At 38.9% G+C, this 24,854-nt stretch overlaps 1 protein-coding gene across 1 annotated transcript in view; it reads left to right on the top strand.

Moving 5' to 3' along the window:
• The window catches only part of rngtt (RNA guanylyltransferase and 5'-phosphatase), a 240,263-nt gene that overhangs the window by 202,139 nt on the left and 13,270 nt on the right, over positions 1–24,854 (top strand). The window contains exons 14-15 of the mRNA XM_052025136.1: positions 11,173–11,239; positions 23,316–23,439. Of these exons, the coding sequence (XP_051881096.1) occupies positions 11,173–11,239; positions 23,316–23,439 (191 nt within the window). The remainder of the gene's footprint in view (positions 1–11,172; positions 11,240–23,315; positions 23,440–24,854) is intronic.

Raw genomic sequence — 24,854 nt, 5'->3', positions numbered from 1 at the left:
TGGCTAAACTTCTATCTCACCACACTTTCTTACATTAACCCATATCCCTTGACTCCCTTAATATCTAACAATCTAATTGCCTAGAGCTTTGATTTAGCTGCTGGTAATTCAACATTCAATCAGAAATTAATGAATAGAATTATGTTATATCAACTACATTACTCGGCTGCCTGAATAATTCCAAATCTGCATGCCCTTTGTCTTTATTTCAGTGAAGATTAAAAGGGGAAAATGTGTTAGACAGCTTATGACATAGTTGCATAATAAATGTGCCAACGTTTAATGGGATTCTGTGCTTGATGATAAGAATAGAGAGGATGTATTACTGATGAAGTATAAACAGATCATAGAAAATACTTATTAAGCTGTCTAAAATTGAAGGCTCTCTACAATTCCTTGTAATAGTGTGAAAATCATATTCTGAAGCCTAAGTTTTTGTTCATAACAGTAGGCTGCAGAACTCTATTATGTCTCAGTGTCAATCAAATGGTTCCTGATATTGATAATTTTGCTATGTCATAATCTTCAATATTTGTGTTGTTTGTGAATATGGATACTCCCCTCTACAATGATCCCAACCTATAATTTCCCACTGTCAAACTGATCTTCATTTGTAGCTTTGGAAGAAGTGACAGATTGGGCAGATCCACTTTCTTTTAATTGTTTTGTGGCTGCCTCTGATATGACATTGACAAGTGGCTGGGGTTGTTTTTAGATCGGAATAGGCCATATCCTCATTGCTTTCTGGAAGACAGAATTTCATTGAAATTGTGTTAGGAAGAACGCTGTTGTGGCTGCAGTGTGCTTAAACACAAGACTAACAATAAGTACCTGCTGTAGGTTGTGTTGCTTGAAGAGATGGGAGCAACAGGATTTTCACATCACTTCAGAAAATAATTATTTTTCACAGATGATTTAAAAAATTACATGGAGAATAATTCAGAGAAATTGACCTGTCAGAAAGCTTGCTTCAAATATGACCAGCACTTGGATTCAGTTTCATGACTCCGTGATAAAGTACTGAAGAGCAGATATTAGATAAATTTCTGTAATTACTTTTTTGCTTTAAATGAGAATCTTAGCAGATGTCTCAATTCCTAAAATGTCGACTCTCTGATGAAATTTGCAAACTACATTTTTGATTTCGTCAAACCTCTCTGAGCTCATCTTGTACGCAAGAGTGAAAGTGAAAATTGGGATTCTTAACCCTTTTCTTACTAAACTGCTGACCATCCAACTTCCTTGCCTGACTCCAGTTTTTACGGAGAGCACTTCTCTCAGGTGCTGTTATGCTTCAAATCTTCCATTATCACTCCTTTCAAACTCGAGCCTTATGTAAAGATATGCACCTATTTTCTGTGTTCTTTTCCTCTTCAAAGTCCTTGATAGTGCCATTCCCTCCAATCATCTTTCCTGCAATTCCATCTTTGGATCAGCCTTCTGCCCCTGCCTTAGTACTGGGATGCTGTAATCAAAGTTGCACATGGCAAAGGTAAAATAATGTGTCCTCATTCCTCTTGATCTGAATGCCACCAGACTCTTTTAGCCATCTAACCTAGTATCTCTATATGTGGCTTTGTGCCAAATTTTGATTACTATGGATCCTTTTCTACATTAAAAGCACTTTATAAATTCACATTTTTGTTGTTGAACTCTTTGGTGCCAGCAGAGTTGTATAACTGTGACATGTTGCCTGATCATCTTATGCACTTGATGTAGCCCTGCCAAATTGAAGAACAACTGAAAGAAAATGAAAAATGAAAATCTTCATTTTTTTATAAGCTGTTCACTTTTATATTGCTCATTCTGCCATACCCTTTTGATGATGTCAGTATTTCATATCTAAGTTGTACAGTCTGAGGAAGATATAAAAATTCTGTCAGTTTTATGCACTGAGTATTTATAAAGTAGAAATAAAGCCTGTTGCCAGGCTGCTGATAAGTTTGTGTTCTTTTTTAGCAGCAGGATTGTTTTTCTTTAATCAAAAAGAGTTTTAGTGTGTAGCACTGTCTCATTTCAACTGCAGCAACTTCCATCTATGTATTATACCTTTGCATCCTTAATGCCCAGCAGTGCCCGCTTCAGGTATTACTAGATGTCACGAACCAGCAACAAAAGAAACACACTGAGCATGATTCAGTGTTAAAAACTATTTTATTAATCACTACTTATGATAATACGTAAAATAAAAGTAAAAATGTTAGTATGTTAGAATTCAAAAATGTTAAACCTCGAACGTTAACCCCAAAACTAAACTCTTCGTGTGTGTGTGTGTGTGTGTGTGTGTGTGTGTGTGGCAAAGTCCAAAACTCCCAGTTCCGGAATGGTTCTTAAAGTTCAGTTCCGCAAGCCATAAGGTGAAACATGAGCAAGGGCTTCTTCAACAACCACCGTTGCCTGAAGATAAGACGTAGACGCAGAGAAACATAGAGAGAGTAAATACGAAATCCAAATGTTCCACGATGGAACCCCAGCGACACTTCAGTGTTTACTCGGTAGTGACTTCCTCACCCCGAAAAGCATCCGAATCGTGGTCGTCCACACACAAATACCTGTTTCCTTCTCCAGGTCAGCAACAAAGTGAACTCCACCGGATTACTTCCAACTTCCATACATGGATTTCAGTGGCAAACACAGTTATTGTTTCTCATCCATCGATAGAGAAAATTAGCAGGCTGGTGTCTCTCTCCCTCTCTTCTTCTTCTTTTTCTTCTTCTGACTTCTTCAACAACATCATTACGTCCTTTATCTTCTATTGATGTAAGCACGCCCCACACACACATACACACACACTTTCTATCTTAAAGGGACTTTCACTGAGTCTGTAACATAGACTACTCTGATTGCATCTCCCAAGCCCATTATTTTCACTGTCAAACAGTCTAAAGGCTTCAGGCACTTGAGAACACCTGCAGATCCCTTTCCAAGTCTCACACCATCCTGACTTGAAAATAAAGCACTGTTCCTTTATTGTTGTGTCTAAATCCTGGAGCTCAATACACAGCTATGTTGGGGGAGTACCTTTACAAGAAGGTCTATAGTGCAGCAAGAAGGTTCTCACCACTTCCTTTTCTAGGACAATTTTGAAATTGCCAATAGATATTGGTCTTGCAGCTATGTTCTCTTAAAAAAAATGAAAAATAAAGTACGGTGGGAGTGCCATAAAAACAGCATTTGACAGCAAGGTACATAACATATTATGAATGAAGCAAATGCTTGATCAAAGGAGCATGTTTTTAAGCAACATCTCAGAGGTGGAGAGGTTTAGGGATGGATTCTTGAGTTTAGGTCAGGCAGTTGAAGGGATGAAATCAGCCAGGTGTGTGATCTAAGTTCAGGAATCCACCCCTAAATCTCCCCGCCTTTGTAGGATGCTCTTACAATGTCATAAAGAAATACGAGAAATGTAGGGCAGTTGTTGTAGTACTGGAGGGGGTTACAAACATTGAGGGGCACCAAGTATATGGAAGCATTTGAATGCATAGATATTCTACGATGTGCTGAATAGGATCGACTCAGGGCAGATCTTGCAGCTCAGAACTGGGTATTCATGAGGTACTATGGATCATCAGCAGCAGAAAAATACAACACCGCAAACCTATAACCTCATGACCCATCATACACAATACTTATCATTACTGTAGTATTGTATACTATTTATAGCTGATAGGTGTTCTGCTCCAAGCCAGCGGGGGTCATGATGTTTTTGGGAGCTTCTGTAATTATTTTGATCTTTGACGGACACAATTTTGGTTGGCAGCGCTCGCCCTGTGCACCCCCCCACCCTTTTATACTGGGCTACCTTCCCTCTATTTTTCAGTTCAGGTGATGGGTCTCAAGCCAAAACATCAACTGTCCATTTCCCTCCACAGATGCTGCCTGATCTGCTGAGTTTCTCTAGTAGTTTTTTGCACCATTTTGGTTGATCTCTATAAAGGTTCTATTGACAGATGAGCTCTGGGCAGACTTGAAGAAAATAAACTTTCCAAAGGATAAGACTCAGCATCCACATTCTTTTTGTAATTTAAGATGTAATGATTATTATTGAGACAGGTGATAAACCATGGCTCACTGAGGAATGCAGGAGGGCTTGCTGGGATGCCAACCAGGTGAACCTACAGCACAGGACATGCATGCTAAAAATAAATAAAGGAACCTCGCAATCAGTGGACCAGATCAGAACAATGCAGTCCTGCCACATATAGTCATGAATGGTGGTGGACAGTTAACCATCTAGAAGGAGGAGGATCATCCAAGAACATTCCCATCCTCAGATAACAGGGCCCAGCATGTGAATGCCAAAAACGAGGCTGAAGCAGTTGCAGCCACGTTCAACCAGATGTGCCAATTGGATGATCCATCTTGGTTTCCTCCCAAGTTCCCCAATATCATAGAAGCCAATCTTCAGTTACTTTGATTCACTCCATGTGATCTCAGGAAGCAGTTGAGAGCACTGGTCTATGGGACCAGACAACAACCAGGCTGCAATACTAAAGACCTGTGCTCCAGAGCTAGCCAAGCTGTTCCAAGATGGGACACTGGCATCTACCATACAGTGTGGAAAATTGCCCATGTATATCTTGTTCACAAATAGCAGAACAAATCTAATCTAGCTGATAAACGAACATGCAGTCTTACTCTTAATCCTCAGCAAAGTGATGGAAGCTGAGGTCAACAGTGCTATCAAGCACCACTTACTCACTAACATGCTGCTTACTGTGCCCAGTTTGGATTTTGCTGGGCTCCAAACTTCTCAGCCTTGGACTAAACATTGACCAAAGAGCTGAATTCTAGAGGTGAGATGAGATTGACTGCCCTTGGCATCAAGGCAATATTTGATCAAGTTTGGCCTCAAGCAGCAATTTGGCATGTCCCCTTTGACAATCACCAACTTTTATCGAAGCACCATAGAAAGCATCCTACCTGGATGCATCACCGCTTGGTATGGCAACTGTTCTGTCCGGAACCGCAAGAAACTGCAGAGAGTTGTGGACCCAGCCTAGCACATCACTGAAACCAGCCTTCCCTTCATGGACTCTGTCTATACCTCTCACTGCCTTGGTGAAGCAGCCAGCTTAATCAAAGACCCCACCCAACCAGGTCATTCTCTCTTCTCCCCTCTCCCATCAGGCAGAAGATACAGGACCCTGAGGGCACATACCTCCAGGCTGAAGGACAGCTTCTATCCCACTGTGACAAGACTATTGAACAGTTCCCTTGTACAAGGAGATGGACTCTTGTCCTCACAATCTACCATGTTATGACCTTGCAGCTTGTTGTCTACCTGCACTGCACTTCCCTGTAGCTGTGACACTTTACTCTGTATTCTGTTATTGTTTTTACCCTGTACTACCTCTGCAATGTGTAATGAATTGATCTGTAAGAACGGTATGCAAGACAAGTTTTTCGCTGTACCTTGATACAAGTGACAATAATAAACCAATACCAATAACACCTGTCAGTGGGCATAGAGGGAGACAAAGCTCCAATGGTTGGAGTCATATCACGTACAAAGGAAGATGGTTGTGGTTGCTGGAGAGCTACCATCCTAACCTCAGGACATTAGAGCAGGAATTTTTCAGGACTGCATCATCAGGGTCCTTCCTTCCATCACAATGTCAGAAGTGGGGATGTTTGCTGATAATCGCACAATGTTAATTTCCATTTGCAAATTCTTAGCAAATGAAGTTGTCCATGCTGCATGCTACAAGACCTAGACAATGTTCAGGCGTAGGCAATAAGTGGCAAGTAACATTAACCACAGAAGTGCAAGGCAATGATCACCTCCAGCAAGAGAGTGTCTAACAAGCTACATTTGCCACTCAGTGGCATTCCCATCACCAACTTCAGAATTCTTGGGGTCACCACTGTCCAGAAACTCGATTAAACCAGCCACATAAATGCTGGGGTGCCAGAGAAGGCCAGAGGCTGGGTCTCCTGGCACTTCATCTAAAAGGCACACAGGATTATGATGGAATGCTCTCCCTGAATGAGAGCAGCTTGATTGGTATGCTGTCTATAACCTTAAATATTAATTCTGTCCTCTACCAGTGCACATTGGCTGCAGTATGTTCCAATCCAAAATACACTGGAATTGCTTGCCTAGGCAACTGTGACAGCACTTCCCTGATGCTCACAGCACTGATGTAGATGCTCCCTAACTTATGCTTGCTGGCTTCTGGATCAGGTAAATCTTTTTCAGTCCAGAAGAATCTTGACCCAAAATGTTGACTGTCCGTTTTCCTCTACAGATGCTGCAGGGCCCACTGAGTTCCTCCAGCAGTTTGCTTTTTCCTCCAGATTACAACATCTGCAGTCTCTTGTGTCTCCATCTTAATTTTTTTCTTGTTGGCTTACTTTCTTTGGGCAGTATTTGAAAGTTATTGAAAGTTCTATTGTCATGCCAAGATAAATTGAAATAGGATCATGTTCCACATTGCTGCTGCAGAAAGTTGCAATCAAGATTTTGTTGGCACTTCTGTTATCAAGATGAAAAGCGGTGACAGTTTTCTGGGCATTTGACTTCAGCTCCATTTCTGGTGGCAATATTCATTGTCATTATTGCTGTTTAGAGTGGATTTGGTGCCATTAGTCACAGCTGCATGTCATCCACATGTGTGACTCCAATGGTAGCATGTTGCTTATGTAGATGTGGGAGAATTGGTGGAACCACCGAGCCCTGTGGCAGTTGATTGTTGAACAAAAGTTAACTTTGCTCAAGTGGACAGGCTGCCTATTGCTCATCATTCACAAATGTGTTTGGAGGCAGGGATAGTCCTTGTGAGTACCATTATCATGCCACACAACTGCTATAGAACCATAGAACAATACAGCACAATACAGGCCCTTCGGCCCACCATGTTGTGCCGACCTTTAAACCACGCCTAAGGCTATCTAACCCCTTCCTCCCACATATCCCCCTATCTTAAATTCCTCCATATGCTTATCTAACGATCTCTCGAACTTGACCAATGTATCAGCCTCCACCACCACCCCAGGCAGCGCATTCCATGCACCAACCACTCCCTGGGTGAAAAACCTCCCTCTGATATCTCCCTTAAACTTCCCACCCATTACCTTAAAGCCATGCCCTCTTGTATTGAGCATTGGTGCCCTGGAAAGAGGCGCTGGCTGTCCACTCTATCTATTCCTCTTAATATTTTGTATACCTCTCGTCTCCCCTCATCATCCTCCTCTCCAATGAGTAAAGCCCCAGCTCCCTTAGTCTCTCCTCATAATGCATACTCTCTAATCCAGGCAGCATCCTGGTAAATCTCCTCTGCACCCTTTCCAACACTTCCACATCCTTCCTATAATGAGGCGACCAGAATTGGACACAGTACTCCAAGTGTGGTCTAACCAGGGTTTTGTAGAGCTGCATCATTACCTCGCAGCTCTTAAACTCAATCCCACGACTTATGAAAGCTAACATCCCATTAGCTTTCTTAACTACCCTATCCACCTATGAGGCAACTTTCAGTGATCTGTGGATATGAACCCCCAGATCCCTCTGCTCCTCCACACTACCCAGAATCCTGCCATTAACCTTGTACTCCACCTTGGAGTTTGTCCTTCCAAAGTGTACCACCTCACACTTCCCCGGATTGAACTCCATCTACCACTTTCTCAGCCCAGCTTTGCGTCCTATCAGTATCCCCCTGTAAGCTTCGACAGCCCTCCACACTATCCACAACACCACCGACCTTTGTGTCGTCTGCAAACTTGCTAACCCACCCTTCCACCCCCTCATCCAAGTCATTAATAAATATCACGAAAAGTGGAGGTCCCAGAACCGATCCTTGTGGGACACCACTAGTCCCAGCCCTCCAATCCGAATGCTTTCTACAGGCAAGCCAATTCTGAATCCACATGGCCAAGCCTCCCTGGATCCCTTGGCCTCTGACCTTCTGAAGAAGCCTACCATGTGGAACCTTGTCAAACGCCTTACTAAAATCCATTAATGCCATTAATCCAAACTGTACCTTGGGTAATGAGAAATCTACAAAGGCTGCACCACTCTCATGTTTCTTCTGGGACTCGGGTTCAATACAAGTTGCTAGTGGTCACAGCAGCTGCAGTTAGGCCTGAATTCTGTTTGTTCTTTTAAGTTATTAGATCAATAGTCCAAAACTCTGGCTACTGATCCAGTTACTAAGTTTGAATCCTACCATTGGCAGCTGGGGAATTTAGGTTCAAGCCATTATATAAAGAAATCTGTAATTAAAAGGGAGAAGTTTATCATAGTAGTGACAAACATGAAAATACTAGATTACCATAAAGTTTTTCATTGAGTCCTAATGAAGGGTCTTGACCCGAAGCAGCAACTGTTTATTTCCCTCCATAGATGCTGCCTGACCTGCTGAGTTCCTCCAGCATTTTGTGTGTGTGTTGCTCCAGATTCCAGCATCTGCAGAATCTCTTGTGTTGCCATAAAATCCTGACTGGTTTGGTCATGTCTTTAAAGAAGGAAGTTTGTCATCTTTACCTGCATAGCCTGTACTTGACTCTGGATTTTTTACCAACCTCTTTAGTTCAGGGCAATTAGAAACAGACAATAAATGCTAGCATTACCAGCCATGTCTACATCTGGTGAATGAATTGTATATAGAAAAACATTCACCAGCTCTCTGGAGGATGTGTTCTAGAAATTTGTAGGTTGTGCTCCGAGGTGATATTGTACTGGCTTCCTGAATCATTAGACAGCTTCAGACATAGTGATGGATATTGCCTCTCCCTGTATTTTTGGGATATCTAAATTTTAAACTTTATTGAATCTGCTGGAGACCCTAGTCAGCAAACTGCTGGAGAAATTATGGGAGGATGCCACCTCTTGTCATCTGTTTTCCCTTCAGCCACCTTTTGTAGCTCTGTTTGCCTTCCCTCCCTCTGTGATGTTGGTAGTAGACTCTTCACAAGAGTTTGAGATCAGAGTCTGATGTAGGTAATGTATGCCTTGTTTGGTGTTTTTGTTGAGTATCCTTTTTTTTTCCAGCAGTTTGGAAGCTGTTGAGTTAGATTGGACTTTTGGAGATCAGCATTCTGTTTGTTTAGCAGCTCCAAGAGGGTCAAGGCACAGTGCCCTAAGTGAATGAAGTCCAGATTTTCACTTAAAACACTGCTGTCATCTGCTGGAATATAAAGAATCTCAGGATATTTGCAACTTGTGGGATGTATTACATATAGTTAAAGTAAATCTTGGGTTTCTTTCCTCCTATAGGGATCATACTCTTTCCAGTAGGTGCAGGGAAGACTTTTCTTGGTAGTAGCAGTTGAATGATACCCAGGTGAATTGGTAAATTGATTTATTATTGTCACTTGTACCGAGGTACAGTGGAAAAACTTGTCTTGCATACTGTCCATACAGATCATTTCATTACAACAGTGCATTGAGGTATTTCAAGGTAAAAACAATAACAGAATGCAGAATAACGTGTTATAGTTACAGAGAAAGTACAGTGCAGATAGACAATAAGGTGCAAGGCCATAACGAGGTAAATTGTAAAGCCAAAAGTCCATCGTATCGTACTAGGGGAACATTCAATAGTCTTATAACAGTGGGATAGAAGCTGTCCTTGAGCCTAGCTTTTGTATCTTCTGCCTGATGAGAAGAGAGGATGTCCAGGGTGGGTGGGGTCTTTGATTATGTTGGCTGCTTTACCGAGGCAGCAAGAAGTGTAGACAGAGTCCATGGAGGGGAGGCTAGTTTCCATGATGAGCTGTGCCCACAACTCTCTGCAGTTTCTTGCAGTCACGGGCAGAGGAGTTGCCATACCAAGCTGTGATACATCTGGATAGGATGGTGCATCAATAAAAATTGGTGAGAGTCAAAGGGGAAATGCCAAATTTCTTTCTCCAAATTCCTGAGAGAATGAGGGATTCAAGTCATTGTTATGGGTTATGATGAGTTATTGTTGCCTTTGGAGAGTAAATTACAGGATGCATTTAATGGGCTAATGTTTTGATTATGCTAAAATATATGATGTAGCAACATGAAAAGCAGGCAGAGTTGAAGGTTGCTCACTGTTTGGGGTCAAAGACTTGGTGTAGCTCTTCAACTGACATCCACTCTGAGGTATTTGCCATCCTCTTCATTTGTGTCATAGGCACGTTTGGTGTAGTGGCTGATGAAGTCACCAATGTACTGAGCTGGAATTGATGCATAAGGGAGCATAGGTTCTGGCTATTTCACATTTGGGCATTGGGCACAATGCAAATGTTAAGTTCTCCTATTTTAATAGTTTTGCTACAGATGGATTTTCTCTCCACTCTCATCGACAACCCCCCTCCAGCCAACATCTACTCTGGAGTTCTTCACGTATAGCAAGATCAAATCATCTCATCCCATAATGACCAGAGCTGCGGTAGTTCAACCAGCTCTCACTGCACTTTCTCTGTACTGTTATTGTTTTTACCTGTACTACATTAATGCACTCTGCACTAACTCAGTGTAACTGCACTGTGTAATGAACTGACCTGTACAATCGGTATGCAAGACAAGTTTTTCACTGTACCTCGGTACAAGTAACAATAATAAACCAATACCAATACCACTGATTAACGATCATCAACAGAACAGTTTAGCTGATTACTTATTTGATGTTCTCTTTGGGAAATCATGTTATGCACAAATTTGCTTTGAGGATCTTGCTGTGTGCACAAGTTATCTCTTATGTTTGTTTATAACAAAAGGTCAATTGGGATTTCATCTTTTGGGATGTCATTAATGATGTGAAAGGTGCTGGGTAACCTTAGTTTCATTTGTTCACAATAAGATCATTCATTGCTATTCTAATGCCAGCCAACCACCCCCTCTCCCCCCCCCCCCCCACCCAATATCCTATGCAACACCAACTTGATTCTTGATGTAATCAGTCTAAGCTACCTCATTAACTCTTAAAATAATTGTAAGTACTGTTCATAACCACTCTTAAATTTCAAAGGCTCCCTGCACACTGGGATAGCCAGCTGAAAGTAATGTATTTGATTTGCATTTGAGCTTCCATTGTCATCAGTGATCACAGAATTCTGCCCACTTGTTTTTGAAAAAAAAAGTGTTGCCAAAGCAGTTTCAACTCGTAAATGGTACTAGCTTTGCACTGAGTTAGAGGAACTGCTAACTGTTAATGATTTTATGCTTCCTTGGTTTTATTCTTCATATTTTGTTTTCCAAAGGTTGCTCCCTCAGACTGTTGGAAGACTGTATGTTGGCAATTATGAACAGCCCTTTGCACAGATGAAGGTATGTGATTAAAGCAGTGATTCGAATTCCATGTAAGTTTTACCTTCTGAACTTTTGTTGCATAAAATCCCAAATCTCTGTGACGAAAATCAAAACCAAAGCTGAGTGATGATTCCTATTAATAATGAAAGGATTTTTGTCAAGCTATAACTGAAAAAGATATTATTTATGAATATACATTGCTCTCTGTGCCAAGACATCTATGTCAATTTGAGAATTTGTCAACTTGAGAAAACCAGAGTTTATGATAAATGGGAAAGCCATTTGTTGACTAAGTTTTATGAGGTATTTTTCAGCTCAACATGTCAACAGCTTAGTGGTGTGGATACATTCTCAAGGATGGTTTTCCAGGATTAAAAAATATTAATACTTGAAGAGAAAATAAATGCAGGAATATGGGAAGACGAATGGTGAATGGGACTAAATGAATTCTTGATAAGAGCCACTGCAAACTCATTGGGCTGAATGAACTCATGTGCTGTACTGAATGATATTAGCATTTCTTTGAGCTTGAGAGCAAAACTTCTAAGGAATACTATCATTCTGTAAAGTGAGCTTTTTTTATATATAATGAGGAACAGAATAAAACCAAAAAATGCTTTCTATCTTCAGCAGGTCAGGCAACATCTAGGGAAAGGCAAACAGAGTTAACATTTCAGATTGATGACCTTTCATCAGAACTCGAAAAAGTTAGAAATCTCTCGATTTCAGATCGCCAGCCCTGTCATTTGTGTCAGTCATCAACCTGTAGCAATAATTCATTTTATCTCTCTCCACAGATGCTGCCTAACTGCTGGATATTTCCTGCTTACTTTTTTTATTTCAGATTTCCATCATTTGCTAGGCTTTGTATCTCATAGTTCCCTCATTGATTTCTATTTTCTCTCGATCTCCTCTGTCCTCATTTACCTCCTCTATTTACACCTGTTATGGGCAGATCATCTGTGATTAACAAGCCTTCACCATCTTCTCTCAGCCAGCAACACCACCTTGTTGTGTCATTCACCCACTCGGGACCTCCACCCTATTGCAGACACTATCTTTATTCTGAAGGGGCTTTTTTCCTTGAAAGATATGATATTATTTAATGAAAACAACCTGTATTTTATAGAACCTTTGAGATAACAAAACATCACAGAACATTTGCAGTATTATCAAACAAGTAAGATAAGTAAATATTAGGGCGAACATTTACCTAAAGATGTAGTTGTTTTAAAAGAGGAAGGGAAGGGTAGAGAGACTGATGGGTTTAGGTTGGGAATCTAGGCGGCTGAAGGCATGGCTGCCGGTGGAATACTGAAAACTGGGCTGGGATTAACTTAATGAAGATATGTTGTTCAGTTTTCTAAAGCTTTAACAATTGTTGTAGAATACTTCACCCTCCTCCATCTATTATATGAATAAGTTATTGCTACCTGCACTGCACTTCCTCTATAGCTGTGACACGTTACTTTGTATTATGTTATTGTTTTTACCCTGTACTACTTCATTGCACCATGTAATGAATTGATCTGTACAAACGGTATGCAAGACAAGTTTCTCATGTGTACCTTGGTACAAGTGACAATAATCAATCAAACCAAACCAATACCAAACCAGTTTGTCAGATTTTGTGAAGTTTGTCAGATTCCTTTATGGTGAATAAAGTTGGTGAATTAGAGGTTTTAGTTTCCAGGAATAGTTAATTGTGACATTTTTAATTTTTTTTGCACTAGATATTTTATTGTCTCTGATGAGATGACGAGATTTACCTGTAGAACAAAACTAGAGTGTAATTTTCAAATGGGCCCTCCCCAGTAAGAAAAAGATGAACATTCCTAAACTCAATTCAATACACTTAAAGCTGGTGGTTGAGGGAGAGTCAGGCAATTGATAGGACAGTTTAGTCTATCTTTATCAATCCAGACTTCAGACATGCTAACAGAATGTGTTAGATATTCTGAACATTGAATATTTCATTGGCAACAGAATTATCTCAATATATCAGCATTGAAGTTGTCATCAATTTCTATGCTGCTGATGAATGCTTGTTACAGCTTGATCGATTGTAATAGAACTCTTAAAATAGATTTGCCTTTCACCAATATGTGTTGGCTGTCCATTCGCTGTACAAATCTATTTGTTGAAATTATCGGTTTTCTTTGCTGAGTAACAATGGAACAATTTGATGTTACGTTTATTTAGGGAAAATCTGCATTGCCTGTAACATATCTGAATGCATTGGCCAAGAATTAATGGACTTGGATCAATGGTGCTACACTGCCTTATTTAATTATACAGGATTGCAGAAATGGTTTTAATCATATGTGAGGCCCTGGTCAAATTTACAGTAATTCACTGTTTATGGTGTATTTGTGAAAATTGGAGGATAACTTGTATGCCCTGTTAATTATAGAAAATAAGTTGCTGTTGCATTATCAGAGTCAATATAGGACCTTGGCCATGTGAATTTTTGTTGCATTATCTACTGGGCAAGGATTAAAAGGTCCAGATCCAAAAAAAAAGTATTGCATTGTGTTGGAAAAGATCATTTAGCTCTTGAAGCGGTAATACTCAGATTTTTTTCCATCACTAGATTATACTAGATTTTAATGGATGTTGATCTTTCAAAATATTAGTAGTACTATAGCGCTGGTAAGTCATGCAAGCTTCAGTTGTAAAAACTGAGAGGACATATGGGATGTGGTAAATAGTTCAACACATCATTGTTAAGGTCTATGGTTGGCTTGTTGTTGGCTGATTGGAGACATCCCAATTTCCTTCCCCTTTATTTGCCAGAACTTGAACCCTCATGCTCCATCCACACTCCCATACTTATTTGAATAGTATACATTAGTAGAAATCTTCCTAGTTGATTCAACCTACATTTGAATTTGAAATAAAAACATCCAACAATTTGCTGGAGTAACTCAGCAAGTCAGGCTATCTTCAGTCCCTTGTGTCTTCAAGAAAGTAGTTAATTTATCTAACCTTCCATTTTCTGCAATGTTATAACTTATATTACATATAAAATTAATCATAATTGTATTTGCATATAGTTCAATGGTATGAGGCATTCAAACTGTACAACTCCTACCAGCTAGGCACCAAGATGTCATTAGGGATATGTAAAAAAGAATCCTGTTTACCCTCAAGTAAGAAACATGAAAAATAACAGTGGTACATTAAAGCCTCTTTAATCAATCATCAGAGAAAGTATGGGGAGTGTGCAAAATGAGGAAATTAAGAATTATTATCATAATAGGATATAAGATAATTAAAGATTGAACATAAGGAATGCAAAGTGCTGAAAAGGGAAGATAATGTATATCAATAATACAAAGGTCACTGGAGGTGAGGAGAGATGTATCAATAGTATCTGTTTACCTGACTGACTGAGCACTAATGGATTAACTACCTGAAGGGAAAACCTATGAAAGGTTGGGGAATACAGTGAAGATTTATATTATGAATATAATCTTGTTAATAAAATGGTTTTGAGTGTCAGAGCTGAATGCAGTAAGAATCAAAAATCAGGCAAGAAGTGTACAATTGCTTAAGGAACTATCCAAAGTGAAAGTATTGGAATTAGATCACATATCATGGAAAGTCAGTGATATTGAATTGAGTGTAATGAATATAAAACCTTTTTACAAGTTGGAAAAGGACACATGCTGACACTCAGCATCACAGCTCATTGAAGTTTTAGTATTATTTGTAGCCAAATGTTTTTAATAGTCTTTTTCATAACTAAAATCTGCAGTGAACCATAACTGTTTTAAAAGATCTCAGTAGTTGGAGACACTTTAGAACAATGTTAAGAAAGGAGAGGGTTCAGAAAAGAAATGAATTATCAATTCTAATCAGATATTATCTTTATAAGCTAAAACAGTAACCGTTGGTGGTTTTTCATTTATCACAGCTGATCACAGATCCTGCTCCTACCTTTGTATGTGCAAATGCACTTTTAATGCCAATCATTAGAGGAGAAGCTGGTTTAGTCCCTTCGTGGGCTGGAAATGCTGTCACTGATTGCTCACTACTAAACACAGCTGATGTTAGCTCAGTGCACATGAGCTGTATGAAGTTGGGATCATGTTGGTTTGCAGAGCACAGTAGTACACTGTTAAATTATTCACTTTTTTCAATTTAGGACTAAACTCTTTAAATAACCTTCCAAAATCTTAAATTTGTGCAGTAAAATAATTCCATATTAGTCTACATTTTACATTTTGCAGAAGTAGCTTACTCTGGTAGTTATTATGTGGGAACTCCATGGTACTGCTTACTGTTTGGACAATCAACCTTACAGGAAGTGTTGTTAACAGGAGGAATTCAAGCTTCAGTGGCAGCTGTTGTGACTGCTGTCCATCCACAAGGCTGGGAGATGCATAGTGTTTTAGGGATCAGTCACCCTGAGTTTAAGAGTACGTCTTAAATGCCCTGCTAAGTGTAGAAAATTTAAAAAAAGTTTCAGTTGCTGTTCAAATATCAGGTTGAAGTTTAAGAGTATGCAGGTAGGGAAGGAATGGGTGACTACTAGACAGATCAGGCATGTAGTCAGGACTTAGCCATAATTACTGTAAGGTTGATAGTCCTTTTATGGAGTATAGTCCACTGGTACCAGTGACTTGATTGTAAGGTGGAGAAGCAAGGTCACAAAATCCAGAGTGATTGGGGGTACATAAAAAGGAAAAGATTAGCTGAAGTGTGTGACTTGCATATTGAGATGAGAAGTTATATTGGGGACTAGAGGAAAGGCAGAGAAACTAAACAAATATTGTGTCTCCCTTCACAGATGAAGAATTAGAATCTCCACCCCCCCCCCCCCTCCAAAAGTAGTGGGGAACTACAGGTCTGGTGTAAATATGAGTCTAGAGTAAATTGTAAATTGGTATTAGTAAAACAAAATATTTTGGGGGAAATTAATAGGGCAGAAAGGCAATAGCTCCTTAGATCCTAGTGATGTTTTTTCTAAGGTTTTGAAGGAAGTGGCTGTGTTCCACCCCTGGCTCCTTTGCTGTCCTGCAACGTTTTCTATCAAGGACTTTTTAAAAATTATGTCAGAATCTGTTTGTGCCGCTCTAATTTATTGAATTCTAGATCATAGCTGTTTGCCATGTAAAAAAATATTTTCCAATACCATCTTTGATTTGTTTGCCATTCACCACTAATCTGTGCTGCCTTGACCCTTTTGACAATGAAACAGTTTCTCTTTATTCACTTTGTCATCATTTTTCTTAATCTTAATCATGAAAATATAAGAAATAGAAGCAGGAGTGGGCCATTTTTATGTGCTAACCCCACATCCCTTAATTCTCAATATCTAAAAAATCTATTATTCTCCCTCTTTAATATACATGGTGACTAATTCTCCAGAACCACCTTGAATAAAGAATTCAAAAGATTCACCACCATGTGGGTGAAGAAGTTTCTCTCATCTCTATCATTTGAAACTGTTCAGGACACACCAGCCAGGGGAAACATTAACTCTGCATCAATCCTCTCCAGCCCACTAAGAATTACGTATGTTTTAATGAAATCTCCTCCCATTCTTCTAAACATGAACAAGTATATGCATAGTGTTTAGCAACATCATGACCACTTTGCACTAAAATGGACTCCTTACTTGTTCTAATTGTGTTTACTTGCTAAAAAATGTGTATAATTTATCTTTAGTTTATGTTTTCCTTGTGAATGCTGCTTATATATGCTATGTGCCTGTGATGCTGCTGCAAGTAAGTTTTTCATTGCACTTGTGCATATAACAATAAACTCGACTTTGACCTCACAACCTATACTCCCAACTGTGTATCACCAGCAAACCTGGACAGATTATGCTTGATCCTCTCATCCAAACCATTTGTATAGATTGTGAATACCTGAAGACCAGCAATGATCCATGTGCCACTCCACTAGCCAAGGCCTTCCTACATAGACATGATATGGTTATTCCTACTTTCTGTTTTCGTGCCATTAACCTATTCTCAGTCCTCATAAGTATGTTATTCTCAATGCCAGGTGCTCTCATAATAACAATCCGCATGGCACCTTATAGAAGTGGTCCTAAAAGTCCAAATATGCCACATCCACTGGTTTGCCCTTATCTATTCTGCTTGTTACAACTTCAAAAAAAATTAATGTTTGTCAAGCACATTCATAAAATCACATTGACTCTGCATAGATTTCTAACATTTCCCTCCCACTGATATCTATAATTCCCTGGTTTCTCTTCCTCCTCTCCTTAGTATTGGAGCTGCATTTATAGCTTTTCAATCTGCGGGAACTCTTCTGAACTCTGGGGTCTTTTGGAAAGTGACATTCAGTACATTCACAGTCTCCAAACCTACCTTGTTCAAAAGATTGTAATGCTGCTCATAAGGTCCTAGGCTTTTATCACCTGTCAGGCCCATTAATTCCTCCAGTACTATTTTTTTTAATAATGCTATTTTTTTGACTCCTAGATCTCTAGATTTATTATGCTCCACTATTTCTGGGATTTTTCTTCTTCTGTGACACATTTTTTTCAATTCCTCTCCTGTTTCCTTATTCCGTAAAGTAATTTTACCATGATTCATTTGTAAAGGACTCACATTAACCTTCAAAGATTTCCTCAACCAAGGATCTGTCTTTGATGCAAGTGTTCTGGACTGCATATAACACACTATACTTTACATTCTCAGCAATTCAGTAACATCCTAAAAAGGAATTAGCACTTCGTGTCTCTGAAATAACCCACCCTGTCACGACCTGCACATAGAGTGTGTGGATCCTATCTATAGTCACTTTCCTAAGTACCCATAGAACTGGTGTTGAAGCAGATCATTCACAAGTCTGAAGAACCGCCTAAGGAGAAGAGAAGATCTCTACTTGGAGATGTGGACCACAAACTAAAACTTTAATTTTGCTCATAAAATTGTTGTGAAGCATTTAGAAAAACATTGTGAATCCCATGGGAAAATCTCTTGTTTAAACATAAATCATAGTGCATATGTTAAATTCCACTTGGAATTCCATGCTCCGTTCTTTAATTAACAGAAAATTTAATGGACTCAAATTATTAACCACATAATCAAGAACTGTTATTTAACAAAAAATGTTATCTCATGTGCTCAGTAAATGAATAGGACCATTTTTACGCCTTGCATGCAAATTAGATTAAGAGGCCATCACCTAACAAAAACAAAACAAATAAATGTTGGAATTTAGAACTGGAATCAGAAATTTCCATAAATTTGCAGCATTTTCAACATGGTAGAATTTTCACAGGACTTCAGACAGTTAACAAGATGTAGCTATCTGTACTATGCTGGTGCATTTCAGTTTTTGCAATTGAGTTTCATGTATCAATTCCATTTATCAAAGGCAGAATTATCAAATGCATTTTTGGAACAATTAAGTTGAACTCCATATGACTTTAGCTTGAAGAGAAAATCACTTTCTTTCTGTTTAAATCCAATAGTTTTTTTGTAATGTACAGTATATATAAAATAAGTATAAAGAGGACCAGTGTGTGCTTCTATATGGCTGTTTGTTTTTTCCCCCCAATAACCATGCACTGTAGTTTTGCTCAGCACACTTGAATAAAACTTAGTTTTAAAATAAGTCAAAAATGGCAAAATCAAATTGACTTTAGGTGCTTTGAAATATTTCCAAAATCTTGCTCAATTCAAACTATTGTTTCTTGCCTGATTAGTTCAAATTATAGTTACAAATTGCACAGAGTAATCAGATTTGCGCCAGATAATACAATATCTGCACTCTGTGGCTCATTGGTAATGTTTCTGTCTAAGTTAAACGTAGTAGATTTGGCCAGTTTAACTAGCCATTAATTCATTTACTATTTATGAGATCTTACTGCAAATTGGCTGTGTTGATTTTAAAACAACAGTAGATGTGTAAATAGAACTAATTGGTGGAGATGCAACTTGGTACAAACAGTAGAACTGACAGGGCCTATGTGTTTTTTTTACAGTTTCTTCCTGGTAGTCCTAGTGTCTAAATTAATGTCAGAGTGGTAATTTTGTGTTATAAAGCACACAAGGAGACCATTTAGACAATTGTGCCCTGGCTGGCTTTTTGAAAAAGCTACCTACTCGGTCCATTCCACTGCCCTTTCCCCAGCTTATCAAAAATCATCATCACCAGCACTTGGGAAAAGTTTAAAAACTTTTGATATCTAAAATTCCTTTGCATATCCAGTATACGATATAATTAGAGGGGAAGGGAACTTTTTTGAAGAAGTCTCAACCAGAATGGATAGAGGGGAATGAATGAAGTTATTGCATTTGAACTTCCAATTGGTGTTCAACCGGGTGCCTTGCAAAAGGTTAAGTCGCAGGATAAAATCCCCATGGTGTTGGAGGCAATTTATTGGCATGGATAGAGGATTGGCTAACATGAAAGTAGCAGTATGTCGAGTTAAGAGGGTCATTTTCAGGTTGACAGTCCGTGAGTAGGGGGCTGCTAATGGAATCGTTGATTGTACCACAACTGTTTGTGATATATTTGAATGAATTGGAGAAAGGAAGCAAGTGGCCAAAATTGCAGCTAACAAAATCTAAGTGGAAAGTCAAATTGCAAGGAGGATACAAGCAGTTTACAGGGAGATATTGATAGGTTAGACAAGTGGCCTAATGTTGGCAAATGGTGTATAATGTGGGGAAAATGTGAAGTTGTTCATTTTGGAAGGAAGAGCAAAAGAACTGAGCACTATTTAAATGGGGGAAAATTGTAGAAAGCTAGAAATAGGGAAATAGTACTGCAATTGTGGAAGGCACGAGTGAGATTGTATCTAGAGTATCACAAACAGTTTTCTCCCCTCATTTAAGGAAAGACATTATTTTATTGAAGGCAGCTCAGAAATTATTCCCTACAATGATCCTGGGTATGGAGGGATTGTTCCATGAAGAAATGTTAAACACATTGGGACTTGACACGCAGGCGTTTAGACAACATGATGTGATCTTTTTGAAACATGTAAGATCCTTGGGGACATAGATAGGGTAAATGCTGAAAGGTCATTTCCTCTCATGGGAGAGGACATGGTCTCAGAATAAGGGAATGCCTATTTAAGACAGATGAGGAAGAATATATTTCTCTGAGGGGTGTGAGTCACAAAAGCTGTGGGGGTAAAGACTTTGGTATACTTAAGGCTGAGATAAATTGATTTGTTATTAATAAATGAATCAAGGGTTATGGGGACAAGACATGAAAGTGTACTTCAGGAGTGTTTAATCAGCCATGAGCCCACTGAATGGTGTGGCAGGCTCACGGGGCTGACTGGCCTACTGCTTTGCCTACTTTTTCCAAGCCTTGTGGTCTTAAGAGAGTGATGTAAGCTATGGGTGATGGAGCTGTGGAGCTTTGATTCAGAAACATGTTTGAATCCCACCATGGCAACTGGGAACTTTAAATTCAAGTAGCTAAGTAAATCTGGAATACGATAATCAGTATAACCATGAAACTCCTGCAATATTGTTCAAAACCCATCTGATTCACTAATGTTCTTCTGGAAAGGAAATCTGCCATCTTTATCTGGTCTGGCCTATGTGTGACTCTTCACAGGCAGTTAAGACAGACAATAAATACCAGTATTGCTGGTGACACCCACATCCCATTAATCTATAAAAACAATCTTTATTAAATGCAGAATTTTAATTATTTTCAGCAAGATACATTAGAACAGATTCTCTGTCACTTGGATGATTTATTAAAATTTTTTTTCCTTACCTGTTTCTACTGAACTTCTGAATATTTTTGCTTGAGTATATGTATTTTCTACGTCGTTATTCACAGCAACTCAGAGGCTAGAGAAATTTGTCAGGTTGCTTTTTCACTACTGTACACCAAGGTTTGAAGGTATCAGATGTTTTGTGTATCTGCAGTTGGTCACAAGAAATTTTTCAGCAGTGATCTTTCTCAGTGTGGCTGAAGTTGTTCAGTAACGGGCCATAGCTCGTCAATTTCGGCTGTAAAGGCGCTTTTGCCTTAAGCAGATGATGTAGGCTGATCAGTTGTTTTATTTAATAAATGGGTGAGAAGCTGGGCACAAACTGTCTGTAATGCATGTAGTTAACACGGGTTAGTAAGGGCTGTAGATTGTGGGTCAGCGACGTATATATTAGTTAACAATGTGTTTCGAATCTTGTAGAGTATTAGTGTTATGAGTGGCATAGATAGGGTGAATGCACACAGTTTTTTTCCCAGGGTTGGGGAATCAAGAACTAGAGAGCATGGGTTTAAGGTGAGAGGGGAGAGATTTAATAGAAACCTGAGGGGCAACTTTTTCACGCAGAGGGTAATCAGTATATGGAATGAGAAAGTGTTTGAGGCAGGTACATTAACAACATTTAAAAGGTAGTTGGACAGATACAGGGATAGGAAAGGTTTAAGAGGGATATGGGCCAAACGTAGGCAAATGGGATTAGCTTAGAGGCGAATCTTGGTCAGCGTGGACCAGTTGGACCAAAGGGCCTGTTTCCGTGCTGTATGACCGACTCTGTGACTAGTAGACATGACATTAATTACTGAAGTGATTAGAAAATGAAGCTTAAATAGCAACTAACACACCTGTGTGGGAAGATAAACACTGAAAAGTGTGAAAGCAAATCAATATATCAGGGAAACTTGCTGTGACTGCAATAAAGGAAGAAATAGACTAAAATTTAATCAAGATGGATATAAATATTTGTAAAAATGGGCAATGCAAATGGAGTGAATAGAGTCAAAAGGTGAAGCAAGTTAAAAGGAAAAGACTTTTTGTATTCAGTATTCAGTTTGAATACAGAAATATTTGTATTTTATATTCAGTTTGAATACAGATATATCTTGCCGATGAGTTGGAGATGGATACAGGACATTAATTTTAGAGATGGTCATAAGGGCTGAAAAACTGCATCCCTTTCAACGCAGTCTCAGTTCAGACCTAGATAATATGGATTCTGCATACCCCAAGTATCCACATATTCCACACAAGCATTGAAAAGATGGCTATATCTAGGAAAAGTCACTTGCATATGGTCTTAGGTGAACTCAAGGTATCACTCAAAGATGTCCACGATGAAGACAAAGCTCGGGGTCCTCAATCCAAATTAAGCAAAATGAATAGGTTTTCTAATTGTGAGCACTTTATAGCCCATGAGTTTTCTTTCAAGTCCAGTCACAGTCATGATAGAATCAAATGTCCAAAGCAGCAAATGGAATTATTAAATACATCTTTCTGAAATGGTGGTTCAGGAATAATTGTAGATTTCCACTGCTTTTCAAAGAGTGCATCTGTTCATCTGAAAGGAGAACAACAACCTTGGCTTAATGCCTCATTTGAAAGACATCACCTTTGAGAGGGCAGCAATTTTTATATACCTCTTTGAAGTGTCAACCTATTCAATTAATATGAAGTTCAGGAATAGTCGCAGGAATTTTCTCACAAAGCCTAATGCTAGAACAGTGATCTATGTATTTGCCTCTATTTACCATTCTGCTAGAAAATTGATCCATTTAGTAACTTGGTAAAGATATGTGCGCGTACGTGTGTGTGTTCTTATAAAATTGAGATTACTGTCTGCTACTTGGGTTTTAATGATTATAAGCCTGCGGCAATTGCTTAAACAAAGCAAGTAAAATTGTCAAAAAAGTTTGTATTTCCTGCATTATTGGCACAAGATCTAGTTTGTTTTTAAAATAGAAATTCTGTAAAAGATTTTCTTTTATGATGGTATATTATATTAGGGAAAATTGCTTTCAATATTTCTTTGTGCACACTTTGCAGTGTCAGTTGCAACGTAGTTGGATATTTGCCAAAACACTAATCTTTTAGGTTTAACATATTAAACATTACGTGCTTCCCTAGGAAATGGAGTAAAATACATCTTATGTCCCATTAAGAGTTCCTACTAACCTGTTTGTCATAATAAGCAATTTTCTTCTTTCTCCAATAAAAAGTATTAGAAATACTCAGCAGATCGGCAGCCTCTGTAAGGAGAGAAATGTAGATGCAGTGTACTTTGTTTTTCTCACTCTACAGAAGCTGATTTCCAACATCTGCAGATTTTTTGATTTTCATTTTCTTATTTCTTATCTGTGTTTTGTCCTTTAGGTAAACAAAGAACTGAGAGCATATGATAACAAGATCATCGAGTGCAAGTTTGAGAACAACAGTTGGGTTATAATGCGAGAAAGGATAGACAAGAGCTTCCCCAATTCCTATGACACAGCTATGGGTAAGCAGTTTTGAAAATTTCCACATGGGCTAAATATCTGAGGAATGTGGTGGGAAAAAAAATAATTTAAATCAAATGTGAAATAATTATCATTGATTTGTTTACATATGTTGTATTCCAACTAATGATATAACTTCTCTTTCAAAAATTAATGAACCTTTTAAATCCAATGAATCACAATTGAGACCTGGAATATGCTCTTATAACAGATCTGTAGTGAAGCTATGGAGACCAACTCTGGCCACCATGATCAAGGTACTTTAAAGTCCCAAATGTTTTCAGAAGAAGTGCTGGGTAGCACACAGTTATACACCTGTCCTGACCAACAAAAAAAACCTCATCACTAGCAATTCTTAACTGCACTTACAGTCCCTCAGCACCAAAGCAGAATTCACTTAGCTTGCTATCTGGGTGCACAGAGGTATCAGTAACATAGATGTAGTAGCATAATTTTCATCCCATACTCAAAAATGATGCATATTTTCCTCGGCTTCCACAAATACATTAACATACAACAATAGATATTTTGCTGCACATGTTATTCAGGGGCCTGGCCTAGTAATCAGGAGGCATGATTGGTGGATTGATATGGTGGGCCGAAGGGCCTGTTTTGTGCTGTGCTGTATGGTTCTATGATTTCAAATCCCATTCATAATGGTAACCACAAAACTACAGAATGCCACAAAAACACATCCAGCTCACTGATTTATTTTAGAGGAAGAAACTCATTGTCCTTGCAATCTGGTCTATCTGTCACTCTAGACACACAGAATTGATGTTGACTTTTAGGTGCTTCATGAACTAGCTGAGGAAGCCACTTGATGCAAAGAAATATGGAGATTTAATTAAAGGCCACATTCCGAGAACTGAAATAACATTGGCTTGGAAGCTTATTTGAATGAAATATGCATGGACAATTGGAAGGTGTCTGACTATCTGTGCTCCTTCCTTTTGCTTTAATCAATCCACATTTGGAATAGATGCTAATCAACCTAAGGTAGGAGGCACTGACTATGCTGAATGTCTTAAGTGCTTCCCGAAACTAATTTTAATTCACAGCACTATATACATACTGTATACTTCACCTCCTCCCATACTAACACCTGCAAATTATTGATAACCTTCATTGACTTACTGGTTTTAATTTCCAAATCCTAGTCTTCATCTACATCCCTCTATACTACTGCCTCTCCCTGCCTCAGCAACCTTGAATCTTCTGAATTTTACATTCTCCCCACTTCTAGCATTAGAATTCCTTGCAGTGAAAAGTTCTCCTGTATCTGCTTTATCATCTCCCTTCTTCAGCTGTCTCAAAATCTTTTTCTTTGATCATGCTTTTAGTCAAACTATTCTTCTGTCACTGCTTGGTGATTTGTTATTTGTGCCTCACTGAACCACTTTGGGTCATTTCACAA

Source organism: Pristis pectinata, chromosome 10, assembly GCF_009764475.1.
Source record: "Pristis pectinata isolate sPriPec2 chromosome 10, sPriPec2.1.pri, whole genome shotgun sequence".
Lineage (NCBI taxonomy): Eukaryota > Metazoa > Chordata > Chondrichthyes > Rhinopristiformes > Pristidae > Pristis > Pristis pectinata.
This window is presented reverse-complemented; position numbering and strand designations above follow the sequence as displayed.